At 38.4% G+C, this 23,067-nt stretch overlaps 1 protein-coding gene across 1 annotated transcript in view; it reads left to right on the top strand.

The window, feature by feature from the left end:
* The window catches only part of LOC106872984 (coactosin-like protein), a 70,963-nt gene extending 62,911 nt beyond the window's left edge, over positions 1–8,052 (top strand). Inside the window, exon 4 of the mRNA XM_014920173.3 lies at positions 7,340–8,052. Coding sequence (XP_014775659.1) covers positions 7,340–7,453 — 114 coding nt within the window. The 3' untranslated portion in view covers positions 7,454–8,052. The remainder of the gene's footprint in view (positions 1–7,339) is intronic.
* Positions 8,053–23,067: the final 15,015 nt, after the last annotated feature.

The raw sequence follows: 23,067 nt of genomic DNA, 5'->3' as shown, positions 1-23,067 counted from the left end.
AGCAAGAAAACCAATGCATCAGCACTTTTGAAGTAAAATGAGTTGTGTTATGATTGTGCTGTTAAGTTGCATAGTTGCTCTCTTGCTTTCACCCTCACAAATGCTGTTGTGAACCAGCAAGAGGCTCGTTGGAAAACCTGTAAACAGCAAAGCTATTTATATAAAGCAATGTAAAACAAATATATGTCACAGAGGTTAACAAGCTGGCTTACCTCCCCTCCCTGCACCTCTTCTGTCTCATTGTACTGTGTCAATATAATTGTTCTTTTAACTGTCGTTTTTAACTGGTTTCTCTTGCTGCATACTTTATAAAGGAAAGAATGATTGGTGTGGGGGATTGGCACTAGAAGTCCTGAAATAGTTTAGGTATAAAAGGAAGGGAAATAAAGATAGAAAAATGCAAAGAAACAAAGGGAGGGAGTGAGTATAATTAAAGGAAGGAAGGTTTACATAAATGAACAAATATAGACAGCCAAACAAATAGATACGTTCGTGCATAATGATGGAAGCCTCATTATAGCTTGCCCTCTTAGAAACATCACTTAAATTCTCCTCAAGCAACCGAAGGGTTGTTTTAATATTCCCAGATGCAAGTATGGTTATGTGATTAAGAAACGTGCCTGAAAACCATATGCTTCTGAGTTCAGTCCCACTATGTGGCACCCTGGGTAACAGTGTTTTACTATCACCCCAGAATGACCAGAGCCTTGTGAGTGAATCTGGTAGACAGAAACTGTGTAGAAACTGTTGTGTGTGTGTGCATGTGATGGGGTTAACGATCAGTGTTGGTTTGTTTATGTCCCCATAACTTAGCAGTTCAGCAAAAGAACCCAACAGAATGAGTACTAGACTTTCATAAATATGTACTGATGGAGGAGGGGCAATTTGCTTGAGTAAACCCTTCAAGGCAGTGCCCCAGCATGACCACAGTCCAACGACTGAAACAAGTAAAAGAGAAAAGATAAAAGACATAAGACAAAAGAAGCCCCATTGTTGATCACCTTGCTAGAAATAGAAGCCAAATTCTCTTCAAATCACCCTCATCAAGAGTCGTCCTAATATTCCCATATGAAGGAAATTACAATAGGAGACCAAGTGTGCTGATGAAGATCTCTCTGACCCATGCTGGTTTTAATCTGGTGTTCCACAAGCAGGGTTGGATCTATTGGTGGGTGAAGGGAGCAATTGCCTCAGCCCCACCCTTGATATTGCCCTCCCCCCACCTCTGGTGAAAGGTAATGGAGTGCTCAATGAAGAGAGGCCCCCACCTCCCAGCAATCTAGCATGAAGAGGCTCTCTTTCAATATATACCCAGTTTTTCTCCCAAGTCATTTACACTCTGTTGTCTATGCACCCTGTTATTACCCATCCATCAGAACAGAAGCCACAGAGAGACCTCACTGGAATTCTTCTTGCTTACATCATTCACTAAGTTTTTCCTTTTTTCTTTTTTGAAAAGTATGGCTGAATGGTAATAAAAATGACCAAAAGGACCAGTCTTGTTTTTCGACTGTTTTTTTATCCCTAAGTTTCATTAATTTTAATTTTTTTGTGCTATATCTGAGGCCTGTAAAATTGATGTTGTATTAGTCACACATCTACAATACAAAAAATATTTAGCAATTTTTTATACAATTCCTGATAACATTTAATTGTAAAAATTCAGTAGGATTTTTTAAATATGTGTTGAATGGCTATGGAGGTGCAGTAGAGGATAATAAGAATGAAAGGGGCCCAGAGGTAAAAAATGGTTTGAGAACCACAGCTATCCGTCTTTAAAGGGACTTTCCCTGGATGAAATGCTGCTGCCTAAAAAGTGTTTAACATAAACACATTAAGTGTGTGGCATTGATAATATATATATATATATATATATATATATATATATATATATATATATATATATATATATATATATATACATATACATATACATATATATATATATATATATATATATATATATATACATATATATATACATACATACATACATACATACATACATACATACATACATACATACATATATATATATATATATATATATATATATATATATATATATATATATATATATATATATAGGCGCAGGAGTGGCTGTGTGGTAAGTAGCTTGCTTACCAACCACATGGTTCCGGGTTCAGTCCCACTGCGTGGCATCTTGGGAAAGTGTCTTCTACTATAGCCTCGGGCCGACCAAAGCCTTGTGAGTGGATTTGGTAGACGGAAACTGAAAGAAGCTCATCGTATATATGTATATGTATATATATATATATGTGTGTGTGTTTGTGTGTCTGTGTTTGTCCCCCTAGCATTGCTTGACAACCGATGCTGGTGTGTTTATGTCCCCGTCACTTAGCGGTTTGGCAAAAGAGACTGATACAATAAGTACTAGGCTTCCAAAGAATAAGTCCTGGGGTCGATTTGCTCGACTAAAGGTGGTGCTCCAGCATGGCCGCAGTCAAATGACTGAAACAAGTGAAAGAGTAAAAGAGTAAATATATATATATATACAGAGAGAGAGAGAGAGATAGATAGAAAGAGAGACAGAGAAAGAGAGAGAGAGAGAGTAAGAAAGGAAGAGAGCAAAAATAAAGAGAGAGAGAACAAGAAAGAAAAGAACTGAGAGAAAGAGATAAAGAGAGGAGAGAAATAGGCTGACTGATACCAATGGGGAGACACACGGACAGAGATGAGCTGACAAATTGACAGACAGGACACCAGAGACAGAATGGGGACCACGTTTTTTTTTTTTTTAACAAATTCGCCCTGCCATCCCACCCACCCCCTTACAACCCCTTCCCACCCCTGAGAAAATTACCATATTTCTAAAATGTCATGAGTTTGGCAGGAATAAATATATTCCCTCATTTCGGTTGAGGTTGGTCGGTACAAACAGATAGATAGAGTGTTTCTAATTGCTGTATTTGACATCCAAGTACTTGTAAGATTGGCAGGGCAATTAATGGTGCCAACTAACTCTTTGAGCTGAATGACTTTGATGTCATTGTTTGAAATGTAAGGTATACACCTTTCCTAATTCCAAAGAAACATGCATTTTTAGCTTTGCTGTGAATAGTAAACAAAGTGGTTACATTATAGGCCAGTGGTTCTCAACCAAAGTCCATATAAGATTTGGGCAGGGGCAAATTGGTGATCCACTGCAATATTTCAAAGGTCCATGAATAACTTTTGCTTTTATGTATGTTTGTTGCAAGAAACAGCTCAGTTTCTTTCTCTAATGTTTTACATAGATTTTAACATGTTTCCAGCCACTGAAACATATTCTCCCAGACAAACCTATGCAAGTGAATGTATGAAAAACAAAATAGGAATTTTGAAAGAACTATCTATAAAACTAGTTTCTAAACCCTGAATGGCCATGGGGGGCCACCAGAATAAAATAGTAATCAAAGGGGTCCAAGGATAAAAAAAAATGGTTGAGAACTATTATCTGAGAGATAATGTCTATGATATTATCTCTCAGAAGACAGAAAAAGTGAAATTGATCTAATTAGTTTCTAGCTTTCTTAGACTTTCATCAGAGAAAGAACATCCATATTCTGTCCATATAACTTATAGCTATTTATAATGGATCTATCATTTATCTTTTACTTGTTTCAGTCATTACACTGTGGCCATGCTGGGGCACCACCTTGAAGAATTTTTAGTTGAATGAATTGCTCCCATTGCTATTTTTTTTTTATGGCCTGGTATTTATTCTATTGGTCTCTTTTGCCAAACCACTAAGTTACGGAGATGTAAACAAACTAACAACAGCTGTGAAGCAGTGGTGGGAGACAAATAGTGTCACAAGCACACACACACACATGCATGAACAAACCCACACACATACACACTCTCTCTCATACACACACGCACGCACACACACATACAACAGACTGCTTTCTGTTTCTATCTACCAAATCCACAGACTTTGGTCAGCCTGAGGCTATAGTAGAAGACACTTGACCTAGGTGCCACACAGTGGCACTGAACCCAGAACCATGTGGTTTAGAAGCAAACTTCTTACCAAAAATTGGTCATTCATAGAACTTTAGGATCTATTTTAAAACGGGGGGGGGGGGCGCCAGTATTTTCTTAACGAAACACTAACGAAACACTTTGAAACTTGGGACACTGGTAGAATGTGTCATATAAAACATCTTTTACTCTTAGTCTTCTTAACAAAAAAAAGGAATTCGCAAGTTATTCCATGTTAAAGTTGTCGTATTTCTGTAATTTCAACCAATCACTGACGTCTATTCAGCTCAATAGAGTTACTGCTGGGCGGTCATAAAAATGTTATTCCCTGTGACATATTTCATCCGGTTTAATCGTAATTTATATGCATATATTGTTTATATAATAAATTACGCTGTGCGTATCTATGTGTGTAACAATTTTAGAGTTCGGATTCTAGAGTTAGGGTTAGTTTTAGGGTTAGGGTTAGGGTTACGGTTACGGTTAACAGTCTAGTTAGGGTTAGGGTTAGGGGATTAATACAATATACACCGTTACAGCGCGAACTGTTTTCAACTGAATAGACGTCAGTGATTAGTAGAAATTATCGAAATAAGACAATTTTTTACATGAAATAAATTCGAATACAAAAATATTTTTCTGTTCTATAACACAAAATAGATAAGTATACAAAGTTTGAAAGTCTTTCCGTACCAAAAACACTACATAAAACATAAATGAAAACTGGCGCCCCCGTTTTAAAATAGATCCGAACTTTATATCTCTGTAGACAGAAAAGTAAATGCTGTATCTTCAACTCTAATATGAAATCCATCCTCCTCTATGGATCAGAGACATGGGAAAGACTAAAAGGAAATTGAAGAAGATACAGACTTTCATAAACAATGGTCTGAGGTGTATTTCTTAAATTAGATGGTTAGGTAAGAAATGTAGAGGTGTAGCAGAGGTGGATATGGTGGGCAGGTGCCAGTGGAAGAACAGGTTCTGAAGAGTATTTGGGATAGATAAGCGACACATTGAGGGAGTCAACATACTGCATTATACATCAGGCCCTGACCTGGTATCTACAAAGGAAAAGGAAGAGAAGATGCCCTAAAAATAGCTGAAGGTAGGATACTGAGACAAAGCTGAAAAAGCAAAGGACCAGATGGAGAGAAGTGGAAAAGGGGAGCCCAGAATTGGGAACAATGGAGGAATGTTTTCAATGGCCTGGGCTTAAGACAGAAAACAAGACAGAAAAAGTAGGATTGATATAACTAGTTTCTAGTCTTCTTTTACTTTCATCAGAGAAAGAACATACATGTTCTATCCATAGAACTTCTAGCTATTTGTAATGTAAACTAGTTTCTGATTATCCAAAATCATTATGTTTATTCTTTCATTTGTTTGTTTTTTTATTTGTTTGTTCTTTCATTCATTTGTTTTTTTTCATTTGTTGAACGTCTTTGTTTCCATGCTAGTATAGAATTGAAGCTTTAAGAGTTTGAACATGCCTACGATGGTTTTGCTAGTTTTGTTCAGGAAATTTTTCTCTTGCTGATTCCTCTTAATCTGAACGACCAAGAGTTTCTGAAAAACTGTAGCTGAGGAAAATCCAAAGCAAATTGCATGAGAATTAGTGAAACAGTTCAACTCACGTCACATTTCAATCATGAAAAACCTTGATCAACGTGTCACTCATCATCAGACTGCTTCACAGCTTAGTCAAAGAGTTGCTCTTTGCTTGTCATTGAGGAATAGACTCATTACAGAGCCTTTCTCTGGTAGAATCATCACAAGGGATGAAAAATGGGTCCCTACAACCATATTTAATGGAAATGATAATGCTTAGCACCCAATGACAAAGAGAATTCATCCCTAAACAAAGACTATACCTGAGAATGTTATGTTCTGTGTTTGGTGGGATATGAAGGGTGTCTTCTGTCATGAAGTGTTAAGCAAATAATACAGAGAAGTATTTCGGTCAATTGCAAAGGGACATTTCTCTTACATGATAATGCAGGTCCACATATTGCCCGAGTCACTTAGGAAACGATTATGGCCCTAAATATGGAGGTTTTGCTGCATCCTCCTTACTCTCCTGACCTTGCTCCATTTGATTATCATCTTTTCAGATCATTGCAACATTATTTAGAGTAAAATGCATTAATTGAGAAGGGGTGAAAAATGATAACAGGTGTTTCTTACTTCAAAACCTGAAGAATTTTATACCTGAGAAATCAACAATTTTCCAAATAGATGGGATTCATCATCATCATCGTTGTTTAACGTCCGCTTTCCATGCTAGCATGGGTTGGACGATTTGACTGAGGACTGGCAAACCAGAAGGCTGCACCAGGCTCCAATCTGATCTGGCAGAGTTTCTACAGCTGGATGCCATTCCTAACGCCAACCACTCCGAGAGTATAGTGGGTGCTTTTATGTGCCACCAGCACGAGGGCCAGTCACACGGTACTGGCAATAGCCATGCTCAAAAAGGTGTTTTTTATGTGCCACTTGCACAGGAGTCAGTCTAGCGGCACTGGCAATGACCTCGCTTGAATGATTTTCTAACGTGCCACCAGCACAAGTGCCATGGAGGCAACGCTGGTAATGATTATGCTCAAACGGTGCTATTTACAGGCCACTGGCAAGGAAGCCAGACAGTTGCTCTGGCAATGAACACGCTCGACAGTGCTGTTAGTGCTCATGCCAGTCATCAAGTATGGTTCAATTATAATTTCGATTTCACTTGCCCCAACAGGTCTTCGCAAGTAGAGTTTAGTGCCCAATGAAGGAGAGGTTAGCATGGGTACCAGTTGTTGGATTCGGTTCAATTTCGATTTCAGATTTCAATGAGGGGAAATATTATTTTGATTAAATATATCAATTAAGATTGGAGAAGCATTTGTTTCTTTTCAATCATCTCGAAATGCACCAGGACTTTCTATCTAACCTAATATATAATACAGGGTAGCTGTATTTATAGCAAGAAACAGCTAGGTTTCTCTACTTGGTTTAACATACACAAGTGTATGTGTGATATAAGTAAAATAGGAATTTAAAAGAAGTATCTATAAAACTAGTTTTTAAACACTGAACGGATATGGGATCCACCAGAATAGAATAATAATCAAAGAGGTCCATAGATAATGAATGGTTGAAAAGCACTGCTTTAGCCCCTTAATACCTGGCACAAAGTCACCGACCCCACTCAGGTACTCCTTCCATTTGGTCCTTTTCATTTTCTATCTTTTAATTTCGTTGTTGTCACTGATGGTTTTGTTGTTTATATTATAATGTAATATCTCACTACCTCACTATATTTCAACATTGCTCTGGTCTAATCTGAACTTGTCATTTCTACTTTCAGAATTATGCTGTAGAAGTGTTTGCACAAGAGCTTTCTGAAGTCTCATATGATACGATAGCCGACCTTGTGAAGAAAGCTGGTGGGGCAAACTACGGAACTGGAAGGAGAGATTAAGAATTACTATATTATAATAATCATCCATATACAGTTGTTGTTATTGTTTTATTTTTTCAATTGAATAACAACAATAAAAATAATAATAATAATTTCTTTCATTGGCCTCAAGGGCGATGGATAAAGGACACTTTATAAAGACAAGTAATAAAAAATGGTGTAAAGGTTTTTGCGGAATTGATCATGAAAAAACAAACGTGTGGAAAACGAGAGTAAATGAAATGAATGAAACAGGATTTCCCAATAAGGGTGGGACAACCACCTAGAGACCAATCGAAGGACCCCCACCACAGATCCAGGATTGCCTTGACTACTGGCGACAAGTGCCCTGTCCTAACTGTGTTCTCTGGCGGCCTGAGTTGGCCCCCGCCTATATGCAGGAAGCCATTCTCACCACTCTCACCCACCTTTCAGCAAATTCATCTGGAGGGGCAGCACCTCCCTCTTTTCCACACTCACCTTCTTTTTACCAAGTGGAACTACAGTAATAATAATAATAATAATAATAATAATAATAATAATAATAATAATAATAATAATAATAATAATAAAGATGATGGTAATAATAATAATAATTAAAATAAACAACAATTAATTTCTGTTCCTCTTTTTTTCGTTTTATTTCCTTTATTCTTTACTGATTCCAATGCCTTAGACTGCAGCCATGCTGGAGCACTGCCTTCAAGGGTTTACATGCTTATTGTTTGTTGTTGTTGTTGCTGTTGTTGCTTTTTTTTTTTTACAGGAAAGGGGGAAACATTCTGAATTTTTTATTTATTTTAATTTGCTTTTCCTAGTACATCATCTTTATTGTCGTCGTCATCATCATCATCATCATCATCATCATCATCATCATCATCAACATCATCATCATCATTGTCATCATCAGATGCATCATCATCATCATTATCATCAGTATTGTCATCAACATCTCCACCCACCACCACCGCCACCATGATGATCATCATCATTATCATCATAACCACAACTACCAACATCATTCTCAGCATCATCAATCAAAGTTTAGGTTGTTTTTTTTGCAGTTTTTGTTTTTTTGGCCTTTTGCTTCCTCTATTCTTGCATGGCTCAAGCAGGTCCTTTCCCAGCACAGCATATTCTCACCATTTCTTGCAGCAGCCCTTCATTGTCTCTTTTGCAAGGTTTATCCTCCAGAAGTCCTTTTTCACCATTTCTTCCAAAGTCTTCCTCTGCTCTGGAGAGAAAGAAACTCTACAAAGAAAAGAAGAAGAAGCAAAAAGAAGAAAACAAGGAAAGGACAAGAATTTCATTTTTAAATTGATTATTTTGAATAAAATACGGAAAATATTTTATAAATACTCTGTTTTGTTTTTATTTCTGTGTTTTTGTTCTTTATATTTTTTTATCTTTTAGCTTTTGCTTGTTTCAGTCATTAGACTGCGGCCATGCTGAAGCACCAGCCTGAAGAATATTTTTTACTTGAATGTATCAACCCCAGGACTTATTTTTTGATAAGTGTGATATTTATCCTGTTGGTCTCTTTTTGCCAACTGCTAAGTTACGGGGATGTAAACACACCAACACATGTTATCAAACAGGGATAGGGCACAAACAGCCTCTAAGATAAACACACACACACATACACACACATATATCATCATCATCATCATCATCATCATCATCATCGTTTAACGTCTGCTTTCCAGCCAGTATGGGTTGGACGATTTGACTGAGGACTGGCAAGCCAGAAGGCTGCACCAGACTCCAATCTGATATACAGTTGGATGCTCTTCCTCATGCCAACCACTACGAGAGTGTAGTGGGTGCTTTTACGTGCTACCACACAAGGGCCAGTCACACGGTACTGGCAATGGCCATGCTCAAAAAGGTGTTTTTACGTGCCACCTGCACGGGAGCCAGTCCAGCGGCACTGGCAACAACCTCACTCGAATGATTTTCTAACATGCCACCAGCACAAGTGCTAGAAGGCGATGCTGGTAACAGTTACGCTCAAATGGTGCTATTTACGGGCCACTAGCACGGAAGCCAGACAGCTGCTCTGGTAATGAACACGCTCGGACAGTGCTGTTAGTGCTCCACTGGTGCAGGTGCCAGTCATCGAGTATGGTTCAATTACGATTTCGATTTCACTTGCCCCAACAGGTCTTCGCAAGCAGAGTTTAGTGTCCAATGAAGGAGAGGTCGGCATGGGTGCCCGTCGTCGGATTCGGTTCGATTTCAATTTCAGATTTCAAATTTCAAATTCCAATATATACATATATATAAATAATACAAAATGGGACAAGAATGCAAAATATCCAGACAGTTAGGTGATACAAGAAAGGGACAACAAAACATCCAGATAGATGATACAAAGAAAACAAGGCAGGTCATTCGGAGTCTTCTTTCATCAGTCGAGTTCCAGATTATCTTTGCAATTTCGGCTGGTTATTCTCATATATATATACAACAGGCTTCTTTCAGTTTCTTCTACAAAATCTACTAACAATGCTTTGATCAGCCTGAGGCTATAGCAGAAGACATTTGCCCAAAGTACCACACAGTGGAACTGAACCCAGTACCATGTGGTTGGGAAGCAAGCTTCTTATCACACAGCTATGCCTGTGCCTATCTTTTATCTTTTACTTGTTTCAGTCGTTGGACTGTGGCCATGCTGGGGCATTGCCTTGAAGGGTTTAATTGAACAAATTGACCCCACAATTTATGTTTTTTTAAGTCTGGTATTTATTGTAGCAATCTCTTTTATTGAACTGCTAAGGTACAGAGACATAAACAAACTAACACCAGTTGTCAGGCTGAGGTGGGAAGACACACACAAAGACGCACACACACACACACACACACACACATATAGCCAGTTAAGAATCCATAAATCAGGAAAACAATTCAATTGTATATTTGTCAGTAGAGTGGGTATTTTAATCAAAGTGTACAGTATTATATATCCATTATGGCTGATCTTATCAGTTTCACACTAGGGGTACACCAGAGTGTTAACTAAGTCCGATTATATAACCCTGCACTCTTCAGAGTTGACAGCTATGGAATGAAATATGACGACTGTAGGTGAACAGACACACCCGGTTTGTGTTTGCTGTGAAAAAGATGATGAAATGAATCAAGCAAGGATTAAGCTAAAAGCTATGTCCCTTGGTGCTAAAACACCATCTCTGGGGGTGTTGCAAGGCAACAAAAGTTTTCTGGAAAAGAGGGTATGGGGAATATGTGTATATCTTAGGGTTGTGTTCTTGTAGAAACGGAATATGTTTAGTGCTACTACATGTGCACCATTTTCAGGGGGGTGGGCAAAGGCCACATCTGAGTTCATTAGTATGTTTTTTTGTTTATGTTTTGGTTAAACTCTTTGGAGTATTTATGTATGCATGGAGTGTGTATAGGGGTACCATATATTGTACCCCTACACACACTCTATGCATATGGGCTTCCACAGAATTTCCATCTGCCAAATTCACTCACAAAGCATTGGTTAGCCTGGGGATGTAGCTGAAGACTCTTGCTCAAAGCGCTGTGCAGTGGAACTGAGCCAGAAACCATGTGGCTGCAAAGTGAACTGCTTAACCACAGCCATGCCTGCATTTATTTATCATCATGATCATCATCATCACCATAATAATCATCGTTGTCATCGTCATCATCATCATCACCGTCATCATCATCACCACCATCATCATCACCATCATCATCATCACCATAACCATCATTGTCATCATCATCATCGTCATTGTCGTCATCACCATAATAATCATCGTTGTCATCGCCATTATCATCATTACCATCATCACCATCATCATTATTGTCATCATCATCATTGTCGTTGTCGTCATCATTGCCATCATCATCATCATCATCACCATAATCATTGCGATCATCGTTTTCATCGTCATTGTCATTATCATCATTATCGTCATCATCGTCATCATTGTCATCATTATCATCACTGTTGTTGTCATCCTCATCGTTGTCATCGTCATTGTCATCATCGTTTTAGTGTCTACTTTTTAATACATGCATGGGTCAGATGGAACTTGTTGAGACAGATTTTCTACAAGCACACACACATATAAATATACAGGTAGACATATACACACAAACACACAAACACACATATGGCAGGCTTCCTTAAGCTTCTATTGACCAAATCCTCTTTCAAAGTAATACATACACACATACATACATATCATCATCATCATCATCATTTAACGTCCGTTTTCCATGCTGGCATGTGTTGGATGGTTTGACTGAAAACTGGTAAGCTGTGGGGCTGCACCAGGTTTCAGCCTGATTTGGCATGGTTTCTGCAGCTTGATGCCCTTCCTAATGCCAACTACTCCAAGAGTGTACTGGGTGCTTTTTACTTACCACTGGAATGGGTACCATTTACGAAACACCAGCATCAGCCACCACTACAATCTCACTTGGCTTAAAGGAAAATGAGATGATAAAGGAATAAACAATTACCTTATAAACTTCTTTAGCTTACAGCTGTTTCTGCCATAGGATGCAGTGGACTCATAGTTGAGGCCCCTGAGTAACACCTTATCACTTCACCAGAGCCTCAAATAAGAAGCATAATTTATTTGGAAAAGAATTACATTTATGCATATATATTTATATATATATATATATATATATATATATATATATATATATAAACACATATATACATATATATAAACGCACACACACACACACACACATATATATATGCACGTACACACACACACACACATATATATATATATATATATATATATATATATATATATATATATATATATGTATGTATATATGTGTTTATATATATACATATATAGGAAAAAACATTTCCAATGAGAAAGCAAAAACCAATGAGGGAGATAAAAACCAAGGATTGCTCTCATTAGTCTCACAATACCTAAGTGAAATACATATATATATATATATATATATATATATATATAGACGTCTCTCCCCTCCCATACCCATCTTCCCCCTCTCTTACATCCACCTTCCCCTTCTCCCTCCTCGTCAACACCCCCTCATAAGCTCATCCCACCACACCCCAACACACTCCTACTCTACCTTCCCACTCCACCCCATCCAATTCCTTACACCCACCACCCCACCCTACCCACAGACCCCTACCTCTACCCCACCCTCAGCCTAACCCACACTCCACCCATGCCTTCCCCACCTCCCAACACCCTCACATCACACCACACCAATACCCTCGCATCACACCACGCACACCACACCAATACCCTCGCATCACACCACGCACACACTACAACTGACCAACTACTTTCTCCCTTTCTCCCTTCCCCATTTTCACACTACATACGTCAAGATCACCAGCATTCTACCTCCCACACACAGCCCCTCGTTCCCGATCACCGTTTGTTATCTCCCCCTTTCTTAGCTCTCCTGAAATAAGAATTTCTAACTTCCGGTCAGCCATTGTTATGATCGGCCATTATTATGATTGACCGTTGACTGAACACTATTCAATTTTTTTTCTCCGTGTTTTTCTCCTTGTCTCCGTATTCTTTCTGTTGAAGAGCGTAGCTCGAAACGTCAAAGACTTTCCGTATTCCCGAGCGTCATACTAATATATACTTTTGTTATTTACACCACCTGTCCTCGTCTGTTGTTATTATTTGTATATTCTCCCATATATAGATGTCTACATTGAAACGTGTGGTGAAACTCACCAATCTTATGACAGCCTTCAGAAATAAGATCAAAGATAATTCCTTCAACTTTCTTCATAGAAGTCAAAATCTCTTCCATCAGTTTGCAGCTGATATATTTGCAAAAGCTGAAGCAGAAAGGTTTTTATACATCAAAACTTACTGGCCCGTTTTCAATCGTTTGGCAATATCTTGTGCTTGAGAAGACCTGTTGAGTCAAGTGAAAGTGTTGTCATAGCCAATGCCAGTGCAGGTGGCATGTAAAAAACACCATTTGAGTGTGGTTGATACCAGTGCCACCTGACTGGCCCCCATGCCAGTGACACGTAAGAAGCACCATTTGAGCATGGCCGATGTCAGTGCCACCTGACTGGCCCCCATGCCGGTGGCATGTTAAAAGCACCCACTACACTCTTGGAGTGGTTGGTGTTAGAAAGGGCATCCAGAACAGATTGGAACCTGGTACAGCCTCCTGGTTTGCCAGTCCTCAGTCAAACCGTCCAACTCATGCCAGCATGGAAAGCAAACTTAAACGATGATGATGATGATGATATACACATACATACATATATGCCAAATCTTCCCTGATCCCATTTTAAGAAACTAATATGTGAGATTTGAGGTAAATGTAGCTGGTATTTCTAGGAGGTTGTGTGATTACAATAGAGCTTTCAGAGATTGTGAAACCCCACATTTGTAAAAGTTTAAAGTATTTTGGTGCATTATCCATAAGTAGTGAGGACCTTGTGTGGTGTTTATTTTTCTTTCATATTAGCTAAGTTAACCTAAGATAATCCAAACATAGCCAACCCAGCTTTTAAAGGTTTTATTATTAGGAAACCTTAAATAAAAGAGAGATCTGCTAAAGGGCTCTTATTTAAGGTTTCCTTGTTAAGAACAAATTATTTCATCACTGAACACTTGCTAAACCCCTTAACAAAATGCACAATGCCAGTACATAGACAGGTCATATCAGGTATGGTGTATCTACTATAGACATATCTATTATACATATACATACATACGTACGTACATACATACATACATACATACATACATACAGACATGCAGGCAGGCAGGTAGATAGATACACACACACACACACATATATACTGCCGTCCTACCCAGTGATGGTCTCCTGACCCTCCAATCCTTCTCCTATCGTTGCACTGTCCTCAAACCCAGCACATCTACACTTCTCCTCCTCACAGAATTCATTCTCACCCTTAAATGCTTCATGTTTGCAGGTGAGGTCTATCAGCATCATCTGAGATCACCATGGGAATGTCAATGGACCCCAACTTTGACAATACTTTTACGGAAACATTTATTATCAAAAGAAAAGGAACTTATATTCCTTAAACTATATCTTTTTATATTATTAGTTGTTACCTGTCAATATGCTGCCAGTAACGACCTGGTCAAGATGAAATAGATCCTTGAGTAGAAGCCTACTATAATGAAGACACTGATATGGTCAACAACAACCGGTCCTTTTTTTTCTTCAAACAAATTTTAATTCTATCTTTCACACACTCTCTTTCAATGTATTTCTCTCTCAACAACAACAATCTCACATTATAGTGGAAGTCATTTTTTTGAAGTCTGTGGTGCATTGTCTATATGCTGAAAGACATACAGAAACATACACAGAGAGAAATACACACACAACAACCCAAAATTAATCATATGTATTATATATATATATATATATATATATATATATATATATATATATGTATATATATATATACACATACATAGTTATTTTTTTTATAAGTATATGTTGTATTGTGTTGGCAGACTTGCACTTAAAATTCCTGCATTTTTAATCAAAACTTGTTAGTTACTATGATGACAGCACTACCTATCTTTCTCTCCATCTCTCCCTCCCTCTCTCACTCTCTCATTATTCAACTCATCTACATTCAGTTGGACTATTTCTATATTATTATTACTATCATAATTATTGCACTTGCTATTATTTTTGCAGTTAAGCTGTTTATTATTCAGTTTAAAAATATAGAATTCTAAGTTGTAAGACATTGCATAAAATAGTTTCATCATGTGTCTATAAAAAATTTTGTGGTATTTACTGGATTTAGGGAAATGTTAGGGAAATGACACATAGAGCCCAAATACTGAATTATACCAAAATATTTCCCTGTTACCATCGTTGATGTCACTATAATATCTAAACTCATGTACTGTGGAATTTCTGTTGCATTTAGGATTTATTTTTCTCTCCTATTCCTGTCGGCCTGAAACTTCCTCACAATGTAACTGTAAGATCACCATTTCCACCAGTATTTCCCTTATTCTTGATGATGATGATCATCATCATCATAAATGTATGTATGCATGTAGATGCAGGCATGGCGGTGTGGTAAGAAGCTTATTTTCTAACCACATGGTTCCCAGTTCAGTCCCACAGTGTGGCACCTTGGCAAGTGTCTTTTACTATAGCCTCCAGTTGACCAAGGTTTTGTAAGTGGATTGGATAGATGGAAACTGAAATAAGCCCATCATGTGTGTGTATGTGTGTGTGTCTTTGTGTTTTGTTTGTTCCCCCCACCGCTTGACAACCAGTGTTGGTGTGTTTACATCCCCATAACTTAGCAGTTTGGCAAAAAGAGACTGATAGAATAACTACTAGGCTTAAGAAATAAGTCTTGGGGTAGATTTGTTTGACTAAAACCCGTCAAGGTGGTGCTCCAGTATGGCCGCAGTCAAATGACTGAAACAAGTAAAGGAATAAAGGAACGTATGGTATTTTAAAGTTTAATCTAAGTTCTTCTTAAGAGAGTTCAAGCCGGTCGCTAACAAAGTGACAAGACTTTTGGGGGTTAAGAGAGTTCCAGGTGTTTGTAAATATGTGGTTGAATTGGTTTGTTGGTTGAAATGTTACCCAAGTGTGTGCATCTATTCACCTAAGAATCTCAGATGGAGAATTTTTGGAATGTCTTACAGATCTTTACTGTGCCATTTAATAGAATGGATTTGAAGAATCTGTGTCAGTTTCTTTTGCTCTTTTTCAATGAAACTGAGTATTTCTAGGTTTTTGTGCAAATTTGTTGGTACATACTGTTACGATCAGGCAAAGTCTTATGTAAAAAAAAAGGGGTAAACTTCTGATCGCAACAACAGAAATTGTTCCAACAAGGAATTAATGTTCAAAGATTGGGATTATGTAACAACAGGTATAATACCCAAAGAATTTCATGTCTAGTCCTCAGTTGTTTAAAGGTAGGTGGTGAATGGTCCGATTCGTATGCAGCTCCTTCTCTAGTTTTGGTACTATCCGCGCCAAGCTCTGCTGTCTTCTCAACTCCACTTTTCAACAGGAAGTAAACGAGATTACCTGCCTCACTCGTTAACAGGAAGTAAGCGAGATTACCTGTCTCGTCCCATGCTCACTTCCTGTATATATGCTTGTTATCCATACCAACATTATTTCACTTCTGCCAAAAGGTCGTTGACAAACATTTATCTCGCCACCTTCAGAAAATATTGTAAGTTTTCTCCCTTCATTATATTATAGGTATACATAACAGCACATACATATGCATGCATGATGTATGTATGTATGTGTGTATGTGTGTAAGTATGTATACAGGAGATTTTTTTTTAAGCTGAAAAACTTCACAGACTGTCTCTCCAGCTTTCATATAACTGATCATAAGACAGAAGTGATTGTTTGGAACAATGCAATGGCTTATAAATAATGCAATGATAATTATTTGACATATGATCAAATAAGCATTTAAAGCTCATCAAATGTTAGAGCCATGACATTTCAAAATTAATGGTATCTGTTGGATAATATGATTGACTGTTAACAAAAAAAACAATATAAATATTGAAAACAAATAAAATAAAATTGAATTAAGCAAATAACAATACATTGATATAAGGTAATAATTGTAAGATTTGCAGCCAAGAAAAAATTTGAGCTAAAAATGAGTTTAGAATTTATGAAACAGAAAATAATCTTATATGAAAAAAAATAAATTTAAAATTTTAAAAAATGAAGAAAATCAGGATGATTATAAGGTAAGAAGTTTGCTTCCCAACCACATGGCTCCATGTTCAGTTCTACTGCGTGGTACCTTGGGCAAGTCTCTTCTCAGGCTGACCAAAGCTGTGTGAGTGGATTTGGTAGATGGAAACTGAAAGAAGCCCATCATTGTCATCATTATCATCATTTAACTTCTATTGTACACACTGGCATAGGTTGGACAGTTTGACCAGGACTGGTAAGATGAGGGGCTGCACCAGATTCCTGTCTGATTTGGCATGGTTCCTATGGCTGGATGCCCTTCCTAATGCCAACCACTTCAAGGAAGTAATGGATGCTTTTACATGCCTCCATTACAGGTGCCAGTTGTGTGCCACAACTATAATTTCACTCGGCTTGCTGGATCTTCCTTCTCAAGCAGTGCATACTGCCAAAGGCCTCAGTCATTTGTCATTGCCTCTATGAGGCCCAGTGCTTGAAAACTGCTTTTTACGTGCCACTGGCATGGTTGCTAGTTCTGCAACACCAGCATTGACCACATTGCCTCCTGGAGGCCCAACCCTCGAAAGATGCTTTTTACATGCTACCAGTACAGGTGCCAGTTATGTGACATCGACAACGGTCAGAACTATGATTTCACTTCGCTTGACAGGTCTTCGCAAGCATGGCATATCATCGAATGTCTCGGTAGCTAGTCATTGCCTCTGTGAGGCCCAGTGTTTGAAGATCATGCTTCACCACCTCATCCCATGTCTTCCTGGGTCTCCCTCTACCCCAGTTTCCCTCCATTGTTAGAGACTGGCACTTCTTTACACAGCTGTCCTTGTCCATACGCATCACATGACCATACCAGCACATTCATATCTCTTGCACACCACATCTAATACCACTTATGCCCAACTTTTCTCTCAAGATGCTTACATTCTGTCGTACATGCACACTGACATTGCACATCTAGCAAAGCATACTAGCTTCATTTCTTTCAAGTTTTTGCATGTCCTCAGCAGTCACAGCCCATGTTTCACTGCCTTGTAGCATGGCTGTTTGCACACAGACATCATACAATTTGCTCTTCACTCTGAGGGGGAGGCCCTTCGTTACCAACAGAGGTAGGAGCTCTCTGAACTTTACCCAACCTATTCTTATTCTTGCAGCTACACTCTTAGAGAATCCACTCTTGCTACTGACTTGGTCACCTAAATAAAAGAAACAATCAACTACGGTTTTTTTCCTCCTGGCATTTGATGGAGTCTATTTTCTGTACATTTTTAGTGTTAATCGTACCTGTGCAACTTCCATACACATTGTGTGTGTGTGTGTGTGTGTGTGTGTGTGTGTGTGTGTGTGTGTGTGTGTGTGTGTGTGTGTATTCTTTATTTATGAATTAAGGCTACCATTGGTTTCATGTTAAGAAAAGTAGGAAAATATCCTAGTGTCATAATTTTTCAAGCTGATCACATGGAGAAAAGTATTTGCATCCATTTTGGAAAACGGTGGTGGTGGTGGTGGTGGTGGTGGTGGTGGTGGTGCTGCTGCTGCTGCTGCTGTTGTGATGCTGGATAGTCTCAAGTCAACTATGACTGAGCAGACATCAGTGTTCATGTTGGGGATGCAGTGTAGCCCCTCCTCATGAGTCAGCCCTGACCTAACAGTTGATGTTTAGCCCCAGGTAAGTGTCCTGATCCAGCAGGCTTAACCCTTTGCCTGTCCTGTGCATCACATGTGACACACAGGACATATTCTCTGGTATCCATTCATCAAACATTACACATATTCTAAACATGCTGGATTTTGCTGCATGTTCTGCATACAATGGCTTGCCTCATGATACCAAAGCCACACAAAATACCAATACTTTTAAGCAAACGCTAGAATACTTTACTGATAATGAGAACAAGAATGCAGTTTAAAGTCAAAATTTGTTGATCCCACTTTGATGTGGTGATTTTCCTTTACCATTTGTGAATTGGGAACCGTAGTGCACATTTTTCTGTTATTAATCTCTTATTGTTTAGATTGAACCTTGTTACTTCTACTCAGATGTCAATAAGGTAACAATTAGGTCATTTAATTTTTGTATCTGGTTTTCAAGATTCCTTATGTGAATTGGTGTGTTGAAACAAATTTTGTTGCATAAATGTAATGTTATTACCAGTTCAAATATGTGTGTGGCATGTTTGGACTCATAAACAAGCCATTCACTGTATTTTGTCCTGGAGAAAATTTCTCGCTGTAGACAAAATGGTGTTGATACACCAATATCAGTTTGCAGTGTCACCTATCTAGACTGTGAGATGCAAGCGTTTCGGAGTAGTTATCTCTTCTTCTTCAGTCACAGACACTAAGCTGGTAGGAGACACTGCCCCAGCTTAGTGTCTGTGACTGAAGAGGAGATAACTACTCCGAAATGCTTGCATCTCACAGTCTAGATAGGTGACACTGCAAACTGATATTGGTGTATCAACACCATTTTGTCTACAGTGAGAAATTTTCTCCAGGACAAAATACAGTGAATCGCTTGTTTGAGTCCAAACATGCCACACACATATTTGAACTGGTAATAACATTACATTTATACACCTCACTGCTTAGAGCTCCTACTCCATAAATTTTATTGTGTCTAGGGAGAGTCATGCCATTATAATTAATACACGCACTAGTTCAATTCTACTCCATTATTATTTGTCAATTAGTTAAATATCCAACTAACTTATCAATTGTTTGCTCTTATTTTTTTCTTTTACTCTTTTACTTGTTTCAGCCATTTGACTGCGGCCATGCTGGAGCACCGCCTTTAGTTGAACAAATTGACCCCAGGACTTATTCTTTGCAAGCCTAGTACTTATTCTATCGGTCTCTATTGCCGAACCACTAATTTACGGGGACATAAACACACCAGCATCAGCTGTCAGGCAATGTTGGGTGGACAAACACAGACACACAAATATATACACACACATACATACATATATATATATATATATATATATATATATATATATATACATATATACAATGGGCTTCTTTCAGTTTCTGTGTACCTCACAATGCTTTGGCCGGCCCGAGGCTATAGTAGAAGACACTTGCCCAAGATGCCATGCAGTGGGACTGAACCCAGAACCATGTGGTTGGTAAGCAAGCTACTTACCTCTAAAAAAAATTGTATTTATAGTTGCACTCATGGTTGTCCCTGGTTGATAGACTGTGCACCAGTAAGCTTTTCTACTGAGGCGCAATACAGCCTTATAACCAAAACAAAAACAATTGCTTTCAACTACCAGAGTACAGTAATCACTCGCCATATCATGGTTCACTCATTGCGCCCTCAGTACATTGCAGGTTTTCTTGCTAATACATGTAAATTTATATCGCAGGCTCCTCAGTATATTGTGGGCTTCTGCGACTAACAGGTATTTATATTTTTTTAGATTTTAATCATTTCTGTGGAAAAATAAGCATTTTCACACCTAAAAATAAATAAATAAATAAATATAAACACAGTACAGTACTGCATTATACAACATGGTGATTAAAATATATTAAAAGAAAGACGTAGTTCACTGTAGATGAGTAAACAAAGAGTCACACATACTGGATGGAAAATGAAACTCGGGAGGTGAGTGTGTGGTGTTGTTTTGCATTTGTGTGTAAAAATGTGAATTTATTTCAAATCCTACAATCTCGCCCAAACATTCTGAACCCTCTAAGGCTTTCTTCCCTCCACAGAAGGAAAGGTAGTGCCAGTAACTACCCGTCACTATGTTCCACGTGCGCAAAAAAAGAGAAAGACACACGTTCTCCTAAGAGTGTGGGGAGAGTTTATAAAAGCTTAAATATAGAAAAATGATAAAATAAATATATACAAATTACAAAAATAATAAGAAAAAATATATACAAATTATAATAAAAATAGCACTAACAACACTGTTCGAGCGTTTTCATTGCCAGAGCAGCTGTCTGGCTTCCGTGCTAGTGGCCTGTAAATAGCACCATTTGAGCGTAATCGTTACCAGCGTCGCCTTCCTGGCACTTGTGCTGGTGGCACGTTAGAAAATCATTCGAGCGAGGTCGTTGCCAGTGCCGCTTGACTGGCTCCTGTACAGGTGGCACGTAAAAAACACCATTTTGAGCATGGCCATTGTCAGTACCGTGTGACTGGCCCTCATGCCAGTGGCACGTAAAAGCACCCACTACACTCTTGGAGTGGTTGGCGTTAGGAATGGCATCCAGCTGTAGAAACTCTGCCAGATCAGATTGGAGCCTGGTGCAGCCTTCTGGCTTGCCAGTCCTCAGTCAAACCGTTCAACCCATACCAACATGGAAAGAGGATGTTGAACAATAATGATGATGATGATGATGATATACAGTACTGTATCTATTTTGTGGGGGTTTTTGGAACATAAAACCCATGATAGTCAAGGGATTACTGTAACTTGGAATTTATGAAAGGAAAGCTTTGTATTACTCCAAAAGGCTTTATATTACTCAGGAAAGCTTTATATTACTTATGAAAGAAAAGCTTTATGTTACTATGAAACAAGGGCTAACTAAAAATTGGTGGTGGTGGTGGTGGCAGTGGCAGCGGCAGTGGCAGTGGCAGCGGCAGTGGCAGTGGCAGCGGCAGTGGCAGTGGTGGTGGTCATCTTTTGAATTCTGACCAAAAGAGGAGCAAGAAAAATACTATTTACAAATTTACAAATTTAGAACTGCAACTAAATAAAAATATTGGGAGAAAAACTTTACAGAATTCATTTACTAAAAATCCAAATATTCAACACAAGAGTCCAAACACCCAGTATTCAGCAATGTGACAACTTGCTAATATTAAAAATGATAAGACCTTTTTGTTAAAAATATTTAGAACCCATTAATAAATAAAAAAGCTACTTCCTTGCTGTGAGGATTATCTTCAAGTTACACACCATAGATTCATCCCAGCTCCTTATCTCACTCAAACCATTTGCTTACAGACTGAAATATCTCCCTTGTTATGTCAGTACTTGACTTTGGAATCCGATAAATATCAGCCACTTTGAACTCCAACTGGGAACCAGACAATCCTTACGTTGCTGTTCCTGGCAAACAAATTATTTGTGATAAATAAGGATTTCTAACTGTACTGCATGTGTGTAAATATGTATGCATGTATCTGTGTTGCGTGTGTGTGTGTGTGCGCGTGTGTGTGCGCGTGTGTGTGTGTGTGTGTGTGTGTGTGTGTGTGTGTGTGTGTGTGTGTGTGTGCACGCATGCGTGTGTATATATGATGGAGTCTCCCGTTGTTAGAGGGTTCGGCAATTTCTTACCGAGCAACCACATGTAGATATAAAGAGTAACTGTGAACACTCAATAATCAGTCCTGGACAAAACCATGAGTTGTCCTTTGGCTAGGCATGGCACCCATAGACAACCCTGCCGGGATCACAATGAAATCCTGAAGCCCTGAAAAGAGTAGAAATACCACTAACATTGGAAAGCATTAGTCAAACTGGTGACCTCATTTTGATTGTTGCTTTCACTATGTTTTGGCTGTGTACACTCCAGCCTGATAGAGGATTGTGAGTGCCTGGTGACACTCTAGGTGCTAGGCGCCCTGCCTCAGTCTACACTCAATCCAGAACTGCAGCTCAGTCAAACAGACAAGCTGCAAAAATAAGAATAACAATCCTTTCTACTATGGGTACAAAACCTGAAATTTTGCAGGAGGAGGATAGTCAAATGCATTGACCCCAGCACTACATTTATTTTATCAACCCCAAAAAGATGGAAGACAAAGTCAATTTCAGCAGAACTGGAACTCAGAACACAAAGACATGAAATGCTGCTAAGTATTTTGTCCAGTTTAACTGTTCTACAAGCTCTTTGCCTTTATAATAATAAGAAGAAAAGAAATTCTTAGTAAATTCCTA

This window comes from Octopus bimaculoides, chromosome 25, assembly GCF_046866305.1.
Source record: "Octopus bimaculoides isolate indiv1 chromosome 25, ASM4686630v1, whole genome shotgun sequence".
Classification (NCBI taxonomy): Eukaryota; Metazoa; Mollusca; class Cephalopoda; order Octopoda; family Octopodidae; genus Octopus; species Octopus bimaculoides.
Note: the sequence above shows the minus strand (reverse complement) of the source record. Positions and strands in the feature narration are given on the sequence as shown.